The sequence below is a fragment of the Mustela nigripes genome, chromosome 6 (genome assembly GCF_022355385.1).
Source record: "Mustela nigripes isolate SB6536 chromosome 6, MUSNIG.SB6536, whole genome shotgun sequence".
NCBI lineage: Eukaryota > Metazoa > Chordata > Mammalia > Carnivora > Mustelidae > Mustela > Mustela nigripes.
In genome coordinates, this window is record NC_081562.1 from 71,413,698 (window position 1) to 71,434,122 (window position 20,425).

Consider the following 20,425-nt stretch of genomic DNA (forward strand, 5'->3'; position numbering starts at 1 on the left):
GGGTGTTTGTGAAACTAAGACTTGATTCAGATCCAAAGATTTAAAAAGCATTGTGCCAGCTGTATCAAATACTTCTGGTGGTTGAGCCCCAGAAAACTAGTTTGTGTAATTTTTCAATGTCTGCCTAAAATACTGCCTTTTCTGATTCTTGCTAGTCTTTTCCTTCTTGACCACTAGTGACACTCATTATAATTGTTTGAGATTTTGGTCTTTGTGCTGTGGTTTACCTTGTGCAGTTAAGTCTCAAGGCCCCAGGAGTAGCTTCCGTGGTAATTGATCTCTGATGAATGTCTACTGCGTGTCTGGCTCTGTGCTACTCCAAAAGGAATGCAAGGTTACTTTATTAGAGGGGGAAATGGATGCTGTGATAGATTGAGACTTGTCCAAAGTGGTATGATTACATATACTGGAACTGAATTTCAAACCTAGGCCTGTCTTATTCCAGAGTCTGTGTTCTCAAGCTTTCTGGACTGTTGCCTTGTTAGTGAGCACAGTTAGAATATGTTAGAGGTGGTGTGCTAAAGTTTCATACGGCAGGAGGGTTCTGAGCTTGAGTATTAGAGACTGGGTCATAGACACAGTCATGGGCACTGACAAACCAGGAGAGAGAGCTTCTGAGGATCAGTTTCATCTACTGCACAGACATCATCATAGAGTATCATACCCTTTTTAGGATGAACTTTCACAAAATTGGCATTTGATTAGAAAGAATAATAATAACCCACACAGGAGTGCCTGACTCTTGATTTCAGCTCAGATCATGATTTCAGGGTCAGGAGACTGAGCCCTGCATTGGCTCAACAGGGCATGGAGCCTGCTGAAGATTCTCTCTCTCCTTCTCTGCTCCTCTCCGCTCCCCCCCAACTCACTTGCATACACTTTCTTTAAAAAAAAAAATAAATAAATAAAATTTCACAGTTCAAAATACACAAGTGTCCAGAGTTAAAAGAAATGTCTTTTCTTGTCTGCATTCTACTTCTTCGATGTTAACAATTTGATATTTATACTTGTATATATATATATTTGTTGCTTTGCTTATGTAAGCATGTTTAAATGTAAATGCACATAAGGGTGTGTGTGTGTGTGTGTGTGTGTGTGTGTGTGTGTGAAAATACTGTGTTTCATATTTCCTTTAATAGTTTTCTAATACTGCTGGCATGTGGTACCATTACAGAGTCAGAGATTAATAGTCATTTAATTAACTATTTAAAATAAATCTATATTAAGTAGTTTCCTTTCTTGGTAATTATGAAGTGGGGTGGTGTCATGAAAAGTTCTCGGGCTTTAGATTTTTTTTTTTTTTTTTAAACTTGAGACAGAAAGATCCCACAAGCAAGAGGGAGGGGGAGAAAGAGAGGGCGAAGCAGGCTCCCTGCTGAGTACGGAGCCTGAGGTCCTGAAGCCCAGGATTGTGACCTGGGCTGAAGGCAGATACGTAACCAACTGATCCACCCAGGTGTCCCAGGTTCTTGGATTTTAGAATGAGAAACATATTCAAATCTCTTCTCGACGTTTATTGACAGTATGATCTTGAGTAAGTTTCCTGTCCTTTTTGAAGTTCAGTTTCTTCACTGGCTTTGCAAAATTTTCCCTTTTACTTTGTCACTTTAAAGGGACATTATTTAATCAATCATGAAACATTTACTTTTCAACAACTTTTAAACTTTTTTTTTCTACACTATTTTTCAATGCAGTTTATTTTTTACAATCATAAGGTAGAAATTGAAAAGGGCTGTTGGGTATGCAGTGAAAAGTGCTGTTGGGTATGCAGTGAAAAGCAAATCCTTCTTTCAATGCTGGCCACCTGCCTACCCAGGATTCTCGCCAGAAGCAACCAATTCCTGTTACCAGTTACGTGTTTCTGCACTCTTCCAATGTACGTCCCATACATGCACTGATGCTAATTATATTTTTCCTCTAAGGCAAAGACCTCTTTCATAAATGTGAAAACTTAAGGACTATTATTCTTTAGATAGTTTTTTCTGATTATTTCCCCCATTATTTTTACAAGTCGGCCACAGGTGTATATTTAGCAGCTTTACCAACGCCTGGTGGCATTCAGATTGCTGGGAAGACTCCTAATGATGGCTCCTACGAACAGCATATATCGCATATGCAAAAGAAGATAAATGACACAATTGCCAAGAATAAAGAATTATATGAAATCAATCCTCCGGTAAGTGAAATAAATCCACATTGTGACTATGTAAGTTATTGTTTAGGGGTTAGCTTGTTTTGGCGTGATTTTATTTTGGACATAAAATATTTTTTTTTTGCTGTCCTCATTACTCATTCTTTTCACCTTTCTTTACATTCATGCTCAAATGTCTCCTTTTAGGGAGCTGACTCTGACTGCCTTATTTGAAAATTGTTTTCTTCCATCAATTTTTGATAACCCCCATCCCCCCTTTTTGTTTGTTTTTTGTTTCTCTTGTGAGTGTGTGTAAACCCAAAGAAATACGTTTTTTCTATTTGTCATTGCTTGTTATTCCTAGTAGAATAAAACTCCCTTGGGGGACTGTATTTCTGAGGCCTGGAACAGTTCTTTCTAGTAGTATCCTCTTGATGAAATAAATGGTTTGAATGTTCATTTTTAGTTAAAAGAAAGATTTCTTATTTATATGCTTAAAATGGGAAAGAATACACCATTTTTCTTTCTTTCTTTTTTTTTTTTTTTAAAAGATTTTATTTGTTTATTTGACAGAGAGAAATCACAAGTAGATGGAGAGGCAGGCAGAGAGAGAGAGAGGGAAGCAGGCTCTCTGCTGAGCAGAGAGCCCGATGCGGGACTCGATCCCAGGACTCTGAGATCATGAACTGAGCCGAAGGCAGCGGCTTAACCCACTGAGCCACCCAGGCGCCCCTACACCATTTTTCATTTTAGCTTCTTTCTCAGGATTTTCCTACCTGCCACTTTCATAGGCAGTCTTTGATACTAAGTGTGTAGGAGGTGTCACAGTGTCTCTTACTCTGAGGGTGTCTCATAGCCAGAGTCTGAATTGAAGGAAAGAAGTGTTGGAGTTAGAAAGAATCTATTTGTTTTCTTATGAGTGTCCAATCATGAAATACTTCAGTACAAAGAAAGTGTTTGGATAACATTATTATGGTGATTATTTGATTTTATACACACTATTGAATTTTGGTTGGTTATCTGGGACAGTGCATCTGCATTCTTAACTTCAGACTTGCAGCTTTCTCACAGAGTTCAGCTGAGAGGAATTTCAAAGATACAGTGGTGGTAGATAGCGGTCACATGTGACTATAGAGCACTTGGTATGTTTCTGGTCTGAACTGAAGGGTGCTATCAGCATAAAATACACACTGGATTTTGAAGACTTAATAGAAAAAAAATATAAGTTATCTCAAGTATCTTTTTATATTAATTACATGTTGAAAGTATAATCTTTTGGATATAGTGAATTAAGTATTTTATTAAAATTGACTTTGTTTCTTTTTGATTTTATTACCTACGAGGTGTGCTTTGTATTTCTGTTGAACAGTGCTGATACAGAGCTTCTTTAAATTCACTAAGGAAGTTGATGTGTTAATATATGTTTAAATAGCCATTGTAAAAGTTTTCCACACAACACTACTGACTGCTTGTTGGCAGTACATTATTTTTCTTTTATAATTATGTTTTGATATTTGACAAATAGTGTTTATGCCTCTTGGGGAGAATAATTTGCAAAGCTTTATGTTAGGGCTTCATGAAAGAACCTGAACTCTTGCTTACCAGTGTTCATCAACTATGTACTTACCATGCTGACCTCCCACAGGAAGAATTGACCCCCTCCTCCGTTACATTCCTGGTGTTTCTGTATGTGCTTCTGTCATAGGGCTTGTTCCATATTACTGCACTTAGCTTTTACATGTCTGTCTGGCTTTATGAGCCTTTTAAAGTCCAACATATTTAGAGAATGTGAATTAAATTATTTCTTCTAGTCAATAAATATTTATTGAGCTTTTCAGAGGGGGGAATAAATCTGTCACGATTCTTAAAATTTCAGCATATCTAGATTTAATGTATTGAATACGACTGTATTTCCACAAAAAGACTAGCTTATGAATTTTCTAATATGTCTCTCCTTATTTTAGCATAACATCTCAGAATTTGTTTGACAAAGTCAGTGTAGTAGGTCACTAGTCATATTACAGTTTCATCTTTTCTTCTTCTGAGAGAATGTATGCCCACCCTGAAAATGTGGATCAGTGTGTTTCTTGTCTTAGGAAGGTAGCTCCAGCTGAAGTGAATGTTCTTGTTTGATTTTTTTTTTTTTCTCAGCACTGAAAAATCTTTCAAATGCAGAGATGTAGTACCACTTAACTGGAGATAATTCAGGCAAACAAAGGTATCAAAAGGTGCAAAACTTTCAGAATAACAAACAGGACCAGTGGTGAAATTTCATTATGAATCTGAGATATATTAAATCCTGGATAGTTGCTTTCATGAGGTCCATAATATAATGACAGAAGCATAACCAAATCTTAAACTATTAAAAATTATAAAAAGAAAGGTGTTATCTAGTGGGAAGAGCATTGCACTGGGTAGGTTTATCACTTAAAGTAGTTTTCAAGCCCAGGCAAACTGCTTTACCTCTGAAGTAAAGCTCTTTCTCATTTTATAGGCGTTATAATAGGCACCCTGTCAGAATTATACAGGGCAAGTTAATTTGGGGTATAAATAAGAGAAATGAATGTAGAATTGCTTTATAGATCACTATTATGAAATTGTGATAGTCTCTCTTTTTTTTAATACTTTATTTATTTGACAGAGATCACAAGTAGGCAGAGAGGCAGGCAGAGAAAGTGAGGAGGAAGCAGGCTCCCTGCTAAGTAGAGAGCTCAATGCGGGGCTCAATCCCAGGACCCTAGGATCATGACCAGAGCCGAAGGCAGAGGCTTTAACCTACTGAGCCACCCAGGTGCCCCCAAATTGTGGTAGTCTTATGTAAGGTATGCACTAGTGATGAACATTTAAAGCTTCATTTTGAAAAGAAATTCTTATACTCTCTCTTTTTTTTTTTTTTTTAAACATAGCTTTGTTATGCCAACAATAGGCTATGTTTTTTGCATTTGTGCTCACGTATTCACATTCTGATAGTCCTTGTAGCCAACAGATATTTAGAATCTCTGGTTGGCTCTGATCTTTGACTGTGTAGTAGTAGGTAAAAGCTTGCAAACCCATATGGGGTCACACCATACACTGACCTCAATAAGATCATTGTTGTAGCTACCAAAGTTTATTTACCTTAATTAGTTATACAGCAAATACCTGCATAATATATGTATTATGTATACATGCACACATTTATCATAGTCCTCATTTTATTATGTGGAGCTTTGAAAAATTACCACTGGATAAGAAAAAATAAAAAAGGTGAGAATCCTTTTCGGAGACTACATTTTTAATTTTTTCTGGGCTTTTCGGTCTTTTAAATGCTGAGTAGAAAATACCTTTTGAGGGGCGCCTGGGTGGCTCAGTGGTTTGGGCTGCTGCCTTCGTCCTGGGATTGAGCCCCGCATCGGGCTCTCTGCTCCGCAGGAAGCCTGCTTCCCTCTCTCTCTCTCTCTCTGCCTGCCTCTCTGCCTACTTGTGATCTCTGTCTGTCAAATAAATAAATAAAATCTTTAAAAAAAAGAGAAAATACCTTTTGATTTGAAAGGACTGCCAGTTCCCTACTCGTTGTGGTGTCCTCTCTGTACACTAGATGTCAGTATTGCCTTGCTAGTTGGCAGTCCTATATGTTTATGGATAGGTGTAGCCAGGCTGCTATTATTGATAAAAGGAATATCCGTGTACTCTATAAAAGACTAATTAGTTATGAAAGTTAAAATTAAATATAGGCTGTGAATATATTTTTTAGACTTCTTCTCTACAGATATTTATTAATATAAAAATTTAAAATCAAACTGAAGTGTATAAGTATGAAATCATGTTATATATCTGAAACTAATATAATGTTATATGTCCATTATACTTGAGTAAAAAGAAAAAAAGTCTACAGTTTAAATAATAACGCCAAAACTGAAAAAGACTATCTCATATGACATAAAGCAAATGTATTTCTTTTAGGATATATCTGAAGAGATTATAGGATCACCCATCCCAGAACCTAGACAGCGCTCAAGACTTTTAAGATCTCAGTCAGAAAGCTCTGATGAAGTTACGGAATTGGACCTTTCACATGGGAAAAAAGATGCTTTTGTGTTGGAGGTATTACTGCTTTAGATTAATTTCTCAAAGTTTTTGGAAGATAAGATGTATATTGTTACAATCAGATCCTAAATTGATGTGACGTGATTTTGTATTATTGCAACTGCTGTAAATATACAAAAGGTTTATTATAGAAATTATAGCAAATTTGAAAATATTAGAAGTTGGTAATATATTTTTTGATTAAGCCCAGGTACAATAATGCAGGTGGTTTTGGAAAAATTAATGTATGGGTTGAAATAAAATTAAGATAATGCCTAAACTAAAAAAATAATGTTTAATTCTTAGAGCTATTTTTGTAAACTTGAATGAATTTAAAGTGCTGTTTTTTGATTTACTGTATTTACTTGCTTCATGTGTTATATAACATGTTAGTATAATTGTATCCTTTCACATGTGTATAATAGCACTACAAATTCTGAGTATAGTGTTTTCTTACTGAATTCAGAAGGTATGGTTGAGCTTCCATTATAAAAATACACTCAGACCTTTCCTGGAGAATAAATGTGGCATGGAAGATCTATGGAGCCTCCTGCCTCGCAAGTCTGCTCCCTTTGCCCTGCCCTATAAACAGTTAGCTTCAATGGGGATAAATGATCTTCCTTTGGTATTAAGGAAAGGAAAATAATTGAGGATACTCAGAAATGTTCTGGTAAGGTTCCAGTTGAGAGAAAAACATCAGATGCCTTTACTTTAGTAAAGCAGGAAGCTCATGGTAGAATTTTTTGGGGATGGGGTTAGACATTTGAAGAATCTAGAACAGTGCCTATAGGACGTGATTAGGATGTCAGCCATGGGAAATGCACAAGACTGAACTGAGGTGAGAGTGTTGACTTGTAGAAAACTCAGACTATATGGATGTTTGCCTGTTTCTCATATTTTTCTACAGTCTGAGAATGAACAAAAATTGGAGGTTGGTAAAAGAAAATGTCAGACTGAGGAGGTAAAAGGTGCTAGGGTACTTTTTGGGGTAGTGCTACTCAAAGTGTGCTGTGACTGCCTAGATAGCATCAGCACCATCTGGAATCTTGTAAGAAATGCAAATTCTGGAGCCCGTACTTCAGACCTAGTAAATGAAAATTAACTAAATGAAAATTTCAAAGTAGGCCCCAGGAATCTGTTTAACATTCTAGAGCATTATTGATCTTTATGGTCCTAGATCCTGGCTAAGTAGAGAGTGAAAGTGCTTCAGATCTGGGTAGAAGGCTGAGAGGAAGGTGCAGATTCAGTACGAGAGGGAACAGACAGGACATTGTAGTTGGAACTGGGTGTGGAATGTTTTTGGGAATAGTGGGCCGAGATATGGCCGTGACTGGATAGCTACGGTAAAGTTAAAAATGGTTCTTCAAGTCTCAACGGTAATGTGAAGGGACACTTGAAGTGTGTGAGAGTCAGTCAGATTCCTGCTGTATAGATGAATGTCAGCATATGTCTAGTTGGATGGTTTCACTATTTATTATTCACAATGGAATATTGTGAATTGTGAATAAGAAAAATAGGATTTGGATTTATTTTTCTTAGCTATGCCTTTAATTATCCCTATGTAATTTAGTTTTAAAGCAGTTTTGTATGTAAGTCAAAAGATCTTTTTAAATTGCCTTTATTAACTTATACAAGTAGAGATAATTGTTTATATCTGTATAAGCCTTTTGAAACATGTACTCATAAAGGCTTGAGAAAAGGCTCTCTCTTTTTTTTTTAACTGAGTATACTTTATAATGTGAAATATTTACTTAGAAGTATTTATAATAAGTAATGTGGAGAAATTTACAGATAATAGAACTTTTTTCTTTTTTAAGATTCTATTTTTTTATTTGAGAGAGAGAGAGAGAGAGCAGAAGGTCAGAGACTCAGACTCCCTGTGGAGCTGGGAGCCCTATGTGGGACTCGATCCTGGTACTCCAGGATCATGACCTGAGCTGAAGGCAATTGCTTAACCAGCTGAGCCACCCAGGCACCCAGAACTTTTTTTTTTCAAGTTTTGTATTTTAATTTAGGGGAAAATGGCTCCACTTTTTCTTGACTCTTATGTTTTCTATTTAGTAAATAATAAAAACAATGCTTTTTTAAAAATTTGAAGTTATTATACATTTAGTACTTACACAATAGTTCTAACCCTTTTATTTTCAGATTGATGACACAGATGCTATGGAAGATGTACATTCTCTGCTTACTGATGTTCCTCCTCCTTCAGGTGAACAGAAAAAACATACTTTTGAGATGAGATTCGTTTTATATGTCAATATTTTAGTTCATAAATTATTATAGTAATACTAAATTTATTTTAAAGGCTTTATCAGTGTCACATCCTGTCATGTACTTTGCTGCTCCAAGGCTAATAAAACATAGTTTACAATTACTTATGTTAGAACTTAGGTGAACTGAATGGGTGCCTGACCGGCTCACTCAATAGAGCATGTGACTCTTGATCTTGGGATTGTAATTTCGAGCCCAATGTTAGAGATGGCTAAAAACTAAAATCTTAAAAAAAAAAAAATGCAGGTGAACTAGATTTTTATCTTTATTTTTTATTTACTTATTTAATTTGTTTTTCAAAGATTTTATTTATTTGACGGGGACACAGCGAGAGAGGGAACACAAGCAGGGGAGAAGGAGAAGCGGGCTTCCCGCTGAGCAGGGAACCTCGATGCCGGGCTCAAACCCAGAAGAGAGCTCATCTACATGAGCAGGGGAAGGAGCAGAGAGGGAAGCGGAGAGGATATCAAGCAGACTCCTCACTGAGCACAGAGCTTGTGAGGCTTGATCTCAGGGCTGTGAGAGTCAGATGCTTAACTGACTTGAACCACCCAGGTACTTCTAGGTAGACTGATTTTTAATCCTTTCATGTTAATACATTAAAAAAAAAAAAACCCAAACTCATAATTTATTAAGATGGTCTAAAGTTTACTGAAAGTCTAGTGTTTTAGAAAAAAGAATAAATGGATCTTATAGTTAGAATTCCATGTAATAAGTGAAAAATGTTATTCTTTAACATAAAAATAGATAAAATAATATCATATAGTTTAACTATGATTTATTTTGACAGGCTTTTATAGTTGTAATACAGAGATTATGCCTGGTATAAATAACTGGACATCTGAAATACAGGTAAACCTTTCATAATTTTAAGCAACTACAACATTTATGATTTTAGCAAGTTCCTTCTTAATATGTTTTCTCTTTGACCACCTTATTGCAACTAAAATGTTAGCCTTTTTCATACCACATTATTTGTTATTACTCATTATTTGGCAGTTTTATCAACTGTCACAGTATTTAGATAAAAATAATAAAATGTCATGCTATTATATCTCCCCATATTTAGATGTTCACATCAGTAAGAGTAATCCGATTAAGCAGCCTTAACCTGACTAATCAAGCCCTTAATAAGAACTTTAATGATCTCTGTGAAAATTTGCTCAAGGTAGGAACATTTTGACTATATTTTAATTAAATATGCAGTTAAAAAAGAAAAGTATATATTATCTGGAATATCTTACACAGTTGTGGGCTGAATGATTTTTATTTACATATTATATTAATCTTAACTCTCTCATCTGGTAAAATGCTAAAGTTGTGCTCTCCATCTTCATATGCCACATGATTAAATATATTTTAAGTTATTTTATAACTTTAAGCTTCAAAGAAATGTATTGCATATGTGTAAATTTTTAAAAATCTTTGTCATATTTTTATGACTTAGTGATAATATGATTAAATCTTTTATTATTATTTAAAATAATCTAAGAGTACACAAAATAGAAGTGGACCAGCTTTGCTTTAATCTTTTAAAACTTTTCTTTTGCCATGATATAATGTGCAGTGGAAAATCAGTTTAAAAAAATTTTTAAATGGAAAGAAGTGATATTACTAATATATTCTATTATGTAGAGCCTGTATTTTAAACTGCGGTCTATGATCCCCTGCTGCCTTTGCCACGTAAATTTTACAGTATCTCTGCCTGAAGATGAACTAATACAGGTAATTAAGATTCGGTTTATTGTTAAAGAAAATTTCTGACTTTTATCTGATCTGTTTTAATATTATAAATCTGCCATAACTGAATAAATATAAAGGATTTTACTTCAAAATATTTTTAAACAAACATACTAGAATGAATCAGACCACATATGTTTTATTTTTCTAAATTCTGAATTATCAAAGGTAGAATCTCATTTCTGGCATATATGTAATAGGATGCGTACTTACACGGGATTTCTTCAGTCCCTATGTTTTAGAGAAGGTACTTCAGTTCTTTCTGGAATATTTAGGTTTAGGTATATATGGCAGACTCAGTTGTAGTCTAAATATCTGAGGTTTTCTGTAATTTTGGCTGAGAATCTTAACCAGAAAACCAAATTAGTTAGTTAATATAAATTGTTCCATTACTGAAGAAGATTACTGAGGAAGATCTGTGAGAAACTTATTTTGTCAATGATTATTTTGCTAATCATATTGTTTCTGTAATTCTAGGTAACAGTCACAGCAGTTGCAATAACTTTTGATAAAAATCAGGCTTTACAGACCACAAAAACACATGTTGAAAAGTCATTGCAAAGAGGTAAACCTATGATGGATGGGAACATAGTTCATGTTTGTCTACAGTTATAGTTCAGTGAAAAAGGTAGATTAAATAAATGACTTGTTTCTTGAAGAAGAGTTACTGTCACTTTTTCTGTTTATCAAGGTAACTTTGTGGTTGACTTGGTATTTTTCACATGTGAATAGGTGGTTGACTGGTGTTTATTTTATTTACATAGAGAGTGCTGCCATTTTTTAGATTTTGGTTATAGCATATTCTGCAGTAATTTAGAGGTTTCTGTCCCAGGACCTTTAGGGAGGTCCCCAAGGCATCTGAGAACCTACTGATGTAGTTAGCACCATGTGTTTTTCTTAGGAAAGATCCTTGGAGTTGTCCTTTATCCAGTAAAATCTAGGAAGTACCATTCTCAATATATCCCAAAGAAACTCCCAATTTAAAAACTGCTAATGTGTTCTGAAAAAAAGGAGAGGGAAATAGTATGCTTTCTAATATTTAAGGACTTAAACCAGCTAAATAAAATACTCGTGATTAGTCTAAAATTTTTATAGTTGATTACATTCTACATGTATAGCATTGAATTAATGTCAAATAGAGATGTATTTAACGATTGCATTCAGATATTTATAAAGGAGGATAGAAAATAGCTGGTTTACGTATCATAGAACCAGTATGGTACAAAGAATAGGATAATAATGGTTGTTATTGAATTCTTACTGTTTGGAAGGCATTGTGCTAAGAGATTTATACTTAATATTTTTCCAAGGCTTCACAACAGTCCTAGCAGGGAAGATAGCATCTCTCAACATTGTGCAGGTGAAGGAAGGGTCTCCAGGGGAGTAACAAAGAGGAAAATAACCAGAATAAATTGGATTGGAAGAAATACATGTTTTATCCCAGATTCTTAATTAAAAATAATTAATTCTAGATCATTACTAAATAACCAGTGTTTTTCTTGCCTCTCAAGCCTCTACAGATAATGAAGAACTTCTACAGTTTCCGCTGGAGCTCTGTTCAGATTCACTTCCTTCTCATCCTTTTCCACCAGCTAAAGGTTGGTTAAGTGAGGGAAATGCAAACACAAATAAATCCTAGTTTCTAGTTCCTTTTACTTCTTCATTGTAGGCAGTCTTACTTAATGTTGAGCTGAAGATTTATTCTTCATTCCCTCATTGTCTGTTTCTTCATGTTCATGCAGGGGAGAGAGTAATATTCCTCTTATTTTAATTTCTCAAGTAATCTCATCATAAATTATTAAGGTAATGCTTCTTGTGATATTCCATTCTTATACTTCAAATGCATTAAAGTTTTATTTTCAGAACTCTGGATTTCCCTCGTGATATATTGGTATTTATATCTGGTAAGGTTTTTTCCAGTCACAATCAAAATTTTACAAAAATTTTTAAATTTTTTAGACAACAAAATACTGATTTTCTTCAGAAGAGATGTGGAGAGGGGCGCCTCGGTGGCTCAGTGGGTTAAGCCTCTGCCTTCTGCTTGGGTCATGGTCTCAGGGTTCTGGGATTGAACCCTGCATCGGGCTCTCTGCTCAGCTGGGAGCCTGTTTCCCCCTCTTTGCCTGCCTCTCTACCTACTTGTGATCTTTTTCTCCCTGTCAAATAAATAAATAAAATCTTTTTAAAAAGATGTGGAGAGAGGTTTGGGTTGGGGATAGTACAAGTGAAAAAGGGATGAGCTGTCTTTAGAGCGTCTTGCTTATTATTGAGGAACATTGTTGTGTACTTAAAAGATACTGCCATATTTTCAAATGCAGAATGATAGTCTCAGCTTAATAGCAACAAATCTACTTAGATCTGTACAGTCTTTGGTGAAAAATGGGAGGTAGTATTTTCTATTTCTTTTCTGATTTCAGGACAATTTGTATTATAAGAATTACTTATAATTATGAATTATAATTGAATTATTCAGAATTACTGTACCTTATTTTGTAGCATTACATATATAATACATGTGGTTTGTGTTTTTTCATAATTTTTTAATTCTGAGAAATGATGCATTTGTTATTTCAAACCAAATTGGCTTTTCTAGCATTTATATTTTATAATATAAGGAAAATTTTTTTATGATTTATACTTCTCAGTTTGGTACCAAATTTGTTATGATACAGAATAGTTTTATAGTCACATTGTATATTAGTAGAGTCTTTACTAAATCAGTGCAAGCCCTGTTTATCTAGGTAAATAGATCTTGTCTCATATTTTGAAGATGAAATATAAGCTACTTTTATATTCTGAACTTTCTAACATGGTAACTGTGGTCCACTTTCTTTTTTAATCTATATTAAAATTCTAATTTAGAACTCCATAGAGAATTTTAGCATAGTTGAACTCCTTGAAAAAACAGAGAGGAAAAAATTAAATCCAAAGATAATTTGAGTTCAATTTGTAAATTAAATCTAGCTTCCAGAACAAAAAAAAAATGTGTAGAATCTTCCTTAGAACTGACTAGACAGAATATTTTTTAAAAACTTCTACTTTATATAGAAACTTGTATTTTTTTTTTCAGAAACTTATATTTAACACAGGGTTAATTCCAGATCACTTTTAAGATCATTTCATTTATCCTTATCCTCCAGAGCAAGGGGTGGGATATGAACAGAATCAAAACCAAAAATCTAATCAATAATAGCAAAAAGATTTGATCAATTGCTAATATATAGGTATATACATTTATGGATATTGGGCCCCTGTTACCTCAGCTTTACCTTGTTAATCATTACTGATTTCTGCAGAAGATTAGATTTAAGTTCTATAAATTTACCATATCTATATTGATACCTTGCAATTTCTGCATTAGCTTTCAAAATGTTTTCAAAGTTAATTAGAATTAGTGCTTGTTGAGGTCATTAGTCTATTTTGTACAAATTATACTCTGAACTGAAAAACAATGAAAGAAGAATTTGTGTAGAATAAGACCTATCTGAACAATGCTTAAAATATTGCAACTTACTTTATAATGTGGAGAGGGGACATAATGTGGACTAATAAAGTAGCAAACCTCGATTCTCTTCTCAGTTCTGCTACTGATAGTGTGAGAACTTGGGCCAATTAACTTCTAATAAGCCAACTAAGCCTCAGTTCCTCATATGAGGTAAATATGAAAAGATTAAGATTAAGACTCTCTCTACCCTTTAAAATTCTCTGATTCCTTGGGTTTCTATGGTTTATGGTTCTTCTAAAATTAACATGTTTCTATTATTAAGAACAAATCAAAAGCCAATTAATCAAAATCAAAAGGTAGTGTTCAAGTTACATTAAAAATTTCCAAATAGCTTCAAATCTGTTAAACCAGTAATTTTTAAGCTCTGCTTCTCCAGACCATGGGGTTTCTTCAGAGGTTCCTCGTGGCCTTCTAAAAAGGCAGGGTGAGAAGGGAGCTGAGGGCGAGTAGAGAGAGATTAGATCTCTGGACCCCCTTCCTACCTCTGAACTAGAACAGCTTTGATTCAGTATGGTTTTATTTATTCATTTTCTATATGTGATTTTGTTGTACGAGTTTCAAAAAGTCTGAAAACCACTGAATCAGATGTCATTATCATCATTTTCATAATATTACATCTAATACTAATATATAGAAACCTTTTATACTAAGTACTTAACTGCAAAATCTATGTGCTTTTTTTGAATATTACATTTTAAAATTATCAGTAAACACTAAATAGTTTACCTGTATCTTTTTATAAATAGTTGTATAAATTGTAGTTTATGCTGCATGCCTGTTTATTATCTTTGCTTTCTCAAGTCTTCTCAGGAGGACATGGGCTATACTAAATATACTTGAAAATGTTATCAACAAAATATTTTGGAAGATTGGGGATAGGATGGGTTTTGCAATATTTTAAGATTTGAAGATAGGATGGGTTCTGAAAAATGTCATAGAATGTAATACATGAATGTAGTAATTGAGCATTATAACATGGAATGTTTTGAATAGAGAATAGAAGTATGTGGCAAAAGTTAAGCGTAGCAATTTAGAAGTAACAGGCAAGAGAGGAAGGTAAAAGTGCTAGGAATAAATGCTAGGAATAAGTGCTTGGAATAAAGAGAAATACAACCACAAGAGGCTTAAAAGTTAACTACTAATATTGATAAGTAAATAATTGTATAGTTTTTATAGTTTTGTTAGGTCAGTTAGCTAAGCTGATGGAGCTTTTCTCTTTTTTATTTTTTAATTTTGAAAACTTTGAATCCTATTTTTCATGTTATTACAAATATGGCAATTTATTAAAAATTTTTTTATTTTATGTTGACAGAGTAGTTTCAAGAGGTATGCACAGTAATTTATTAATACTTCCATCTTTTAACTTGTAGATAAACCTTTCTGATAATTCTCTTTTTATGTTACTGAAAATGAATGAATATTATGTGAAAAAAGATGTTTCAATTACATGTATCCTAATTCACTGAGTAGAGTAAGCCTGGGCCTGAATTGTCCATCCATGTTCAAATTTTTCCTTTCATCCTTTGTTAAACTTAGTTTTGTTTCTCAAGGTAACAAAATATTTGTTTGATATATGGTTGGTTTAGTTACCTTGCTCTAAGTATTTGATTTTTCTGACTTGAATATTAAAAGATGCTGAGCCTGAATAATTTCTTCCAGGAAATTATGTGAAGGTCATCAAAATTCTTGATGAATACTATTAGGAACATAGATGATTGGCATCAATGTAAATACTTATATGAAGCTGTATTAAGAAAAAAAGGATGGTATAACAAGTTTTTTATATCACTCCCATGATGTTTTTTCCTCATCAATAGTGTGTATACTTTAGTTCTCTGAGTATTTACTACTTTACTCTGAAATGGCTTTAAGAGACTTTAAAAATGTTATAAAGGGATGGAACACATTCAGTAAAAATGGAGAATCTGAGGGACAGTAATTGGGGTGAAAAGTAAAAAAAAAAATAAGATTTGTTTTACAGATTATAGTTGATCTCAAAAATTTTATACATGTAGTTTTTATAGAAGGTTAGCATATTATTTTTGATACATGTCTAAAGACCTAAATCTCAATATCTTAAATACCATGCTGTGAGGCTTAAGATCTTAGGGAAATGTATGTGAATCATGTGCCACTAGAAATATATCTCAAGTACTTAATAAGTTTATAATAGGGTAATAGTTTTCATTCAAATTCTGAGAGGTTAGGCCTTTAAAAAGATTAGGTCAATTTAGTTTTTATTTACTTTTGGATGAAATTTTATGGAAGAAAAATCTTTTATACCTACCTTGTTCCTGCTTTCATTTTGCTTTATGCTGAAGTGATAGCCTCATGTTTAATGGCATAAGCTATAGGCTGGCAGGAGTACTCTTTTCATTAAGCAGCTGCCAATTAATGTGACAAGCATAGGTCACATTCTGGATTTCAGTATAAAAATAAAATCCTCAATACATTATATTCCATAATTAGGTATCACATTTGAAGTTTTTTAAATTTTTATTTTTATTGAGGCTATAAGGGTTATTTTTGTTAAGCCAAATTTGATTCTAAAAGGTAGTTTAATTTTTTACTTTTAATGACTTGCCTTACATTTTTTTAAAACTAGTGATTAGAAATATAAACCTATGAAAACTACAAAAGTTAGCTTTTATTTTATCCTGCCAATGAATGGTTCTAAATTCTTAAAACTATTACACAATTCTTTGCACTAACTAAAAATATCTTTATGTATTAACAATTCATTGCATGTCTGTTATTTCTCTCTTTTTAAAATGTATTATATCATTATGACCAACTGGTAGCAAAAATAAAAAATATTGAAGTTCTCCATGTTATTGATGGCCCCAACAATTAGTGGGAAGTCCTGAAAGGAGAGAGATATTGAGGGGAAGGAGATTGAAGGGAAAATAGAAAGCAGAGTGGAAAACTTATGAGAAACTTATCTGAGACATGGGGAGGAAGGAAAGAGAGAACTGATGGAGAAGTGTAGGGATAAGGATCTTTGCTTCTTCGAGGCAGCTTAAGTTCAGTGAAATCCAGAGTCTGAGGAAAAGGGAGTAAGGAGCAAAGAAAATTGAATTGGGTTACTAATGAAAGTAGGTGTTATTTGGAAGAGAAGATCTGAAGGGTGGGGGAGAGGGGAGAACTGAATGCCTGGAAACAAAGGCAGGAAAACAGAAGATGGGGTTTGAAGAATAGTGGTGTAGGCTGTTGTACACCTTTAGCTGGAAGCTTTAATGATGTGAATAGAGAAGCTATTTGTGTTTGTCGTCTAATGTATGTATCGTAATGGTGGTTGAGTTTTTCCTCTTAGTGGACTATCTACTTTGAAGCTCTTTACGTTTTTTTCTATGCTTTAATAATTTTTAGCTCTCATATGGCAATTATCACTCCACCAATATTTGAATATTTATTGATTTATACATAGTGTTTATACACATAACTACATACACACATAACTCCGTTGTTAGGCCAGATTTTATAGTTACAGGACATAGCTAATCAGTGCATCATAGATTGATGGAAATGCCAAAGGAAATATAAAACAAATTTTGATCATAATAACGTAAAACTGAGAATGTTTAGGGACACGTGGGTGGCTCAGTCGGTTAAGCGTCTGACTCTTGGTTTCAACTCAGGTCATGATCTCAGGGTCCTGGGATCCTTCTTCATGTTGGGCTCCATGCTCAGTGAGGCTGCTTGAGATTCTTTCCCTCTCCTGCCCCATTCCCCCCATGCATGAGCATGTACTCTCTCTCTCTTGAAAATAAAATCTTTTTCAAAAGTTTAAAATAAAAAACCCAAGAATGTTTTTAAAAAAAATTTTAAAAGATTTTGTTTATTTGAGAGAGACCATGCTTAACCCAGGAGCCCCTGTCTATTTTTTTTTAACATTTTATTTTATTTTATTTTTTTAAAGATTTATTTATTTATTTGAGAAAGAGCGAGCAAGAGAGAGCATGAGCAGGGGACATAGGGAGAGAGAAGCGGACTGTCTACTGAGCAGGGAGCCTGGCTTGGGGCTGAATCCCAGGACCCCTGAAATCACTACTGGAGCAGAAGGCAGGCACTTAACCAGCTGAGCAACCCAAGCACCCCCACCCCCCACCCTGAGAATGTTTGAATAGCTAAATAAAACATACATTTTTTTAAGACTTTAGATTGTATATATTTTCTTTTAAGTAGGCTCCATGCACATTGTGGAGCTTGAACTCAAACCCGAGATTAAGAGTTGTATACTCTAGCCATTGAGCCAGCCAGACACCCCTGATTGCATATATTTTAATATTTTTATCTGCCACAGAATCTTCAGAAGTTTCAGGAACTTTTTTTAGTTTTAGTAATATTCTTAAGGTGACCAGATAAGATTATCTCAGATACTTTTTAATTATTCAGAGCAAAGATGATCTGTAAATCCTAATGACATAAAGTGAACAAGTTGTCTGAGGACTTAGTGATTGGCATAGAGCTTTATCATAGCCAGCTGATACCTTTGTCATTGGTTATGACTGTTTAGAAGAATGGAGAGGCCTCAAACTTCAGAAGCACTGGAGCATATATAATTGTAGGAGGAAGAATCCTTGCCACATTGTTTTCTTTTGGTCATCAGTATGCTCATTTCCACTCAACTGCTTTTAACCTAGGCTAGTCCCCCTCCCCACACTGATAGAGCTTGTTAAATACTGTTAGAAGGTACTAAGAGAATAAGAAAACCTTATGTTCTGTTTGCCTTTCTCACTTTCTAGGGTTGTTCATTTATGGATAACAGGGTTATCACTTACGGGGGGCAGTTTAATGAGACGAAGTAATAATTTTCTTGTATCCAGTGGGAAAGGAGATTATAAGTGAAGTAGGCTGCTGTGTGGCTTGAATGAGACTTTCTGCAGCAGGAATGGGGGGAACCTAACATAAGAAGGGTTTGTCTCAAACTCTTCTATACAGGTATGGCTGACAGTGGGCATTAGCTCTTCAACAAAGCCCAAAAGATTTTAATAAGATTTCTAATCCTGAATATGAAATATGCTTTTTAAAAAAAAGTATTGACTTAGAGATTACATATGGGTTTATTTCTTTTTCACCTTAATTACTAGTTTACCACTGAACCAGACAGCTAATACCTGCAGTACCTTCTCTTTTGAGAAGACTTTTATCCTGGAAGCCAAACTGTAATTGGAAGAGCAGAGTAACTGAGAATCTGAGGTTATTAGACACCTGCAGTATTCAAATATCTGAAGTGCTGATGTTCGACTGTTTCCCAGACCATCTCATCTTGGGCCTTTTCTCTGAGAGAAAAATTAAGATCCTAGCAAACACGTTGGATGAACCTGCTCTCCTTGAATGAGATTAAAAAATGATGTATTTTAATCTTTCCCTTAAGAATATCTATAAAAGTTTTTTTTTTCCCCCAGATTTTAATTCAAATACATTTACATGTGGAGGCAGGGAAAAGACGTTTTCCCATGTTGCCCCCCACTTTTTTTGGAAAAAAAAAGTTTCCATTTTTGTGGGGAAGTAATAAATGTACATGGTAAAAAATTCCCATCTTACCAAAAAATCCTATAGTTCAAAATGAAGCTCCCTTCTTCGTTCATTTGCCTTTTCAAGAGGCAGCTACCCTCAACCAGCTTTATTGTCTGTCTTTGCAAAGATATTTTATTTTATTCTTTTTTAAAAAGCAAGTATTTAATAGATCACTGTGTCCCTTAATTTTTTTTTTTCACTTGATATTTAGAGTTGAGAACAGATAACTTTCTACATGTTTAAGTTCTTTGTGGACATTTGTCATTAAGTTATATACAGCTGCTACTGAGGAGTTTCATATTACCCAGATAATACTGAGATATAGAAGATAGTTTCATTTTAGTAATTTTCATATTTTTGAAGCTTTTTGCCCCCTGTTTCTTCACTTAAAAAACTTGCACAGAATTCCTGATGCCAGCTATATTTTTCTGTAAGTCTGTACTCCCTGAGTCTGTACTGCATAGGACATAGGAGAGCCCTGGGATTCTCCTGGCATATTTAAGCTTGGGTAGGCATTTGCTGTCCCAGCTTCCACACTACAGCCTTTTTCAGTACTGAACTAGCTGCCCGTTAGAGATGTGGTAAGCTTCTGAATGTCAGTTTTGTTCTGGTCTCCTTCCTATTGGTTCCATCTCCTTCTGGGCTTCCAGAACTCCTCAGGATCCCGAATCAGGGAGGATGTTTTCTTGCCTAGATCTGCAGTGTGAGGGCATGATGGTCAGGCACTTCCACAGCATGGTACCCTCACAGTCATTTTGTGGATCCTACCTAGTAATCCCTTTTATTCAATGGCTCTGTATTATAAGAGAAATGTCAGTCACTGTACACTTTCCAGTATTAGTTAGCGGTCACTTGCTTGGTAAAAATGGGAAGAGGAGGGAGTATGGAGAGATACTCCCATTGCACCCGATTAGCAGAAACCTGTACAAATCTTATTTTTAAAAGGCATATCTTTTGTTAATTTAAGAATATTACCAAAAGATTAACACACTAATAAGCAGGGATAAAAATATGTACTTACTTAATTTATAGATTCTTTTTAAAAACTGCATGATTGCAGTTATTTTTGGTGTTTTTTTATGAGTTATTTCTAACTTGGCAACGCTATTCTTTCAGTTATAAAATTCTTTGAAACAAAAATTCAAATATGCTAACGTAGAGTCTGAACTTTAGAAATAGATTATGAAGGT

General features: G+C 34.3%; 1 protein-coding gene across 22 annotated transcripts in view; it reads left to right on the forward strand.

Annotated features, from left to right (window-relative positions):
- The window catches only part of C2CD5 (C2 calcium dependent domain containing 5), a 97,674-nt gene that overhangs the window by 68,823 nt on the left and 8,426 nt on the right, over window positions 1-20,425 (forward strand). For all 22 annotated transcript variants that reach the window (XM_059402811.1, XM_059402818.1, XM_059402815.1 and 19 more), the window contains 8 exons: window positions 2,012-2,176; window positions 6,074-6,214; window positions 8,345-8,408; window positions 9,261-9,322; window positions 9,540-9,638; window positions 10,106-10,195; window positions 10,688-10,775; window positions 11,722-11,808. In XM_059402811.1, the coding sequence (XP_059258794.1) occupies window positions 2,012-2,176; window positions 6,074-6,214; window positions 8,345-8,408; window positions 9,261-9,322; window positions 9,540-9,638; window positions 10,106-10,195; window positions 10,688-10,775; window positions 11,722-11,808 (796 nt within the window). The remainder of the gene's footprint in view (window positions 1-2,011; window positions 2,177-6,073; window positions 6,215-8,344; window positions 8,409-9,260; window positions 9,323-9,539; window positions 9,639-10,105; window positions 10,196-10,687; window positions 10,776-11,721; window positions 11,809-20,425) is intronic.